The 3847-nt window shown below is 46.2% G+C and overlaps 1 protein-coding gene across 1 annotated transcript; it reads right to left on the reverse strand.

Moving 5' to 3' along the window:
• Window positions 1–773: 773 nt before the first annotated feature.
• Window positions 774–1943, reverse strand: LOC109757135 (protein STRICTOSIDINE SYNTHASE-LIKE 10-like). The gene has a single exon (XM_073495759.1). It carries the CDS (start codon window positions 1941–1943, stop codon window positions 774–776), a length of 1170 nt encoding a protein of 389 aa, XP_073351860.1.
• Between the last annotated feature and the right edge of the window lie 1904 nt (window positions 1944–3847).

Below are 3847 nucleotides of genomic sequence, written 5' to 3' on the forward strand. Positions count from 1 at the left end.
AAATGAAATTTTGCAGGGCATAAGATACAACATAACCTATTTTAATAGATACAAAAAATAAACCCATCTCAACGAATTTGTTCATTACGTCTGAACTTCTTTTATTCTTGGCGGTTTCTGTTGTACAATTTTAGAACCACATATATGCAATGCAATTCACACATACACATATGCCCTGAAAGTTTTTGTATGCCAAGACACTATATTATTTTTGATAAAACACAAAAGCTTTTGTCTCGATGCATTGATAAAATGAGAGAACAAATATTTTTACATGCCTAGTGACGGGCCACACCCCAATGTACAATACTACACTTCTACGTAGCAACCATTGGGAGGAGTGCCGTCACAGTACACGTCTAAGTATAACCATTGTTTCTTGTCAAAAATAATATAGTGTCTTAACATACAAAAACTTTGAGGGCATATGTGTATGTGTGAATTGCACTGCATATATGTGGTTCTAGAATTCTACAGCAGGAATAAAGAGCAAATTCATTGACTTTGCGTGCTTACGTGAAGGGAACAATCCACGAGTGCATGGTGCGTCCCTGCTCTCTCGATAGCAATAGCATGCAGGCTGGCTCTTATATGGATAGAATTTAGCTTTTATGCACGTAAATATGGAGGAAAGAACAAATATTGATTTGCTGATAGAAAATGTGTATTACAATAGTCCATCAGACGAAAACAAAAATAAATTGAAAAATTACATTTAGTGGTCAGAGCAAGAAACTAAAAGGCATCCTATATGCATCTACTACAATAGTTCTCTACTTGCGCTTAACAACGCCGACATAAGGAAGCTCTACCGAACCCAAGTAGATTTTGCCATTTGCTCTCTTCATAATCTCGGTGGGCCTCACCTTCTTTGGCCCTCTCATCTCCTCGACTATCTTAGCATCGTTACCGACCCTGACAGCGAGACGATGACTATCACGACCAAAGGGTAACTCATTCTTCTCGCGGTGTAACGCCACCCAATAGCCTCCTTTGGTGTCGGGCCTCACGTTATCTGGATAGCCGGGCAGGTCGGCAAAAGGCTCCGATGTGCCTGCGTTGACCCCTTTGATCCAATGCCTCAGCAGCTTGCATGGTCCGGTAGATGCGACCACGAGGTGAGTGCGGTCGGCGCTGAGCGCGACGCCGTTGGGGTACGTCATGCCCGCCTGGAGCACCGTGACATCGGATGTCCGTGGGTCGTACCTCATGAGGCGGCCCGTCGAGTCCCCAGTGCGAGTGACCATCTCATGCTGCGACCTTTGATAGTTCATCGAGCTGTCGGTGAAGTAGACCTGACCCGTAACTTGATCGACGTCAACACCGTTGGTGAAGTGCAGAGGAAAACCGTCAACCTGGTTGACCAACACGGTGGCCTCCCCGCCGCCCGGCGCAACCCGCATCAGCCCCTTGTATGCGTCGGCCACGTAGAGGTCACCCGATTTCTGGTTGAACCGTAGGCCGAGCGGACGGCCGCAGCGGCTCTCTCTGGCAGTCTCAGTCTCCGGGCTGAACTTGGACGGCATGCACGTCCTGCTATCGTAGCCGGGTCCATATGCATAGGTAGTCCATCCTAGCTTTTCGCCGTTCCACTTGAGGATCCGGCCGTCAGAGACGCCGCTGTAGGGGCCCTGGCCTTGACCGTCGAAGGCGACGCTCTCCGGCCCGTGGACCGTCCCACGCGGCAGCGGCAGCTGTTGGCTTCGTGAGGCATCGAAGCTAGTGGCGGCTAAGGCCCCGGGCATGAGGAGAAGGACGAGGATGATCAGCGTGACGGTGGTCTTGAGGAGGCGGCTCATGCTGCACCCCATGTTGTTGTCGATCTGCTGGTTGTCTCCTTGGCTCTTGGACTCTTGGTTAATAAGCACCTGCGCTGGATGGCTTGGTTTGATGGAGAGATCCAAGCTGGAGGCTGCTCTTATATAGCAGCAGCATTGATCCATCGAGAACTAGCAGTAGTCGGAGTCGGCGTGTGGTACAGCCGGAGGCCGAGTGGGTTTCGATCCTACGTTTTTTTTTTAGGAAAACCGTTTCTGCTACGTAACGGACGGAATCAAACCAAACGAGGAAGAGCAAAAAAAAGGGTGGCCGGTGTACGTGCGTGATCGTACAAGCCAGCTTCACGTGTATTGTGTACGGGAGCAGAAGAATCGATCCACCTGCTAGCCTGCTTGCTTCGGAGCTCGTACAGCTTGTTCCTTCGGAAAGCACTCCATCGTCATCGTCTCGCCGTCGCCGGAAGTACTCGTCGTCGGCACTCGGCCAACAACCGTTCCGACCAAAACCCCTCTCTTTCCTTGTTTTCACCAACGTACCTTAGGACATGTACAATGGTGCTATCTTAAGAATGCCACGTAGGATAAAAGATAAGGTGGAGGAGAGAGAACTCATAAGAAAAGACTAGTCTTTTCTTATTTAAGAGAAGACAAGAGATGATCCCTTAGCACAATATGTCTCACCATGTTTTTAGAAATAACTAGTTATTGAGGATAAGGCTAAGAGATGACCCATTGTAGACAAATATTTCTATCATCTCTAAATTACATGCAAGACTTAAGATAAGACCATTTTATCAACCATTGTACATGCCATCTTATCAACCAACTAGTACTACGAATGGTACACGTACACAGGACAGGAGCACGTACGCCATCCATACTCCATAAATTAAAAGAATCTAAAAATATTACTCCATTAAGGAGCAATACCGCCGTCTTCCCCGCCTAAGGTTTTGGATTTCGGAAAATATACCGCCCCAGAATGAAATTGACGCAATTCGGCTTTAACGGAAATTCCGGACGAAGAGCACCATCCATATTTTGTGTTCTTGAACGAAAATGAGCCGATTTTGAACAAAAATAAACGAAATTACCCCCGCAAGAAAAATATATCATAAAGGGTTTCTTATTTTTTTTGGCACGGATGCACAGGAGTAGGCGGACTACACTGAGCTCGGCCGGCCAAACCTTAGATCATGGCCTGGGTGTTCCGGCGTGACGGCGCCCACTAAACCAGAGGCCGCCACCGCAGCGGTGATCCCAACAAGTGTGTATCATTGCAGGACAAAATTTAAAGAAGAGCTCAAGTGGATCATCTACAGAGCGAAAAGGCATGAATACAGTGGCTTTCATGACTTGATGAAAGATTTTCGTTAAGCCAGACTGTAATTGTTGTAATCTAGTAAACTAGATATATTATTTATTTATTTGTATTTGTATGTTTTTATTTCTTTCTTTTCTTTCCTGAAGACTTTCTATTACTTTTTAAAAATTAATAAAAATACGCAGCAGAGTCCTGCTGTTTCCCTAAAATAAGGGAACTTAACCCTTCCCCAGAACTGATACAAATAATCAGAGTTAGCATAGTACTTCCCATCAGGAGTCCATTTCCAGCTTAGAACATCCTCCCTTTCAGATAGCAAAATTACTTGAGTGTGGTGCCAAAGGCTGATAAATTTAGGAAGAACATCAACGTCCGGGTTGTGCTTTATCGAAGAAATCCATTTACTGTTGGTGAGGCCCTCATTAACAATGATCTTCCTCTTCTTGCTGTGTTTATAAAGATTTGGGAAGACAAATGCAGGAGCCTCCCCATTCAATCAGTGGTCATGCCAAAAGGAAACTGATTTGCCATAACCCAAGATGAAACAAGTACTAGCAACAAACAGAGCCTTGACTTCCTTATCGACAGGAATCGGAAGATCATGCCATAGCTTGTCAGTTCCTCTATGATTGAGCCACAACCACCTCGCTTTTAGAGCAATACCTTGTTTGTGAACACAAGGGATACCGAGCCCACCAAACTGCACTGGCGAGCAAACCTGCGACCATCGCACCAAGCACTTACC

Source organism: Aegilops tauschii, chromosome 3, assembly GCF_002575655.3.
Source record: "Aegilops tauschii subsp. strangulata cultivar AL8/78 chromosome 3, Aet v6.0, whole genome shotgun sequence".
Taxonomy (NCBI): domain Eukaryota; kingdom Viridiplantae; phylum Streptophyta; class Magnoliopsida; order Poales; family Poaceae; genus Aegilops; species Aegilops tauschii.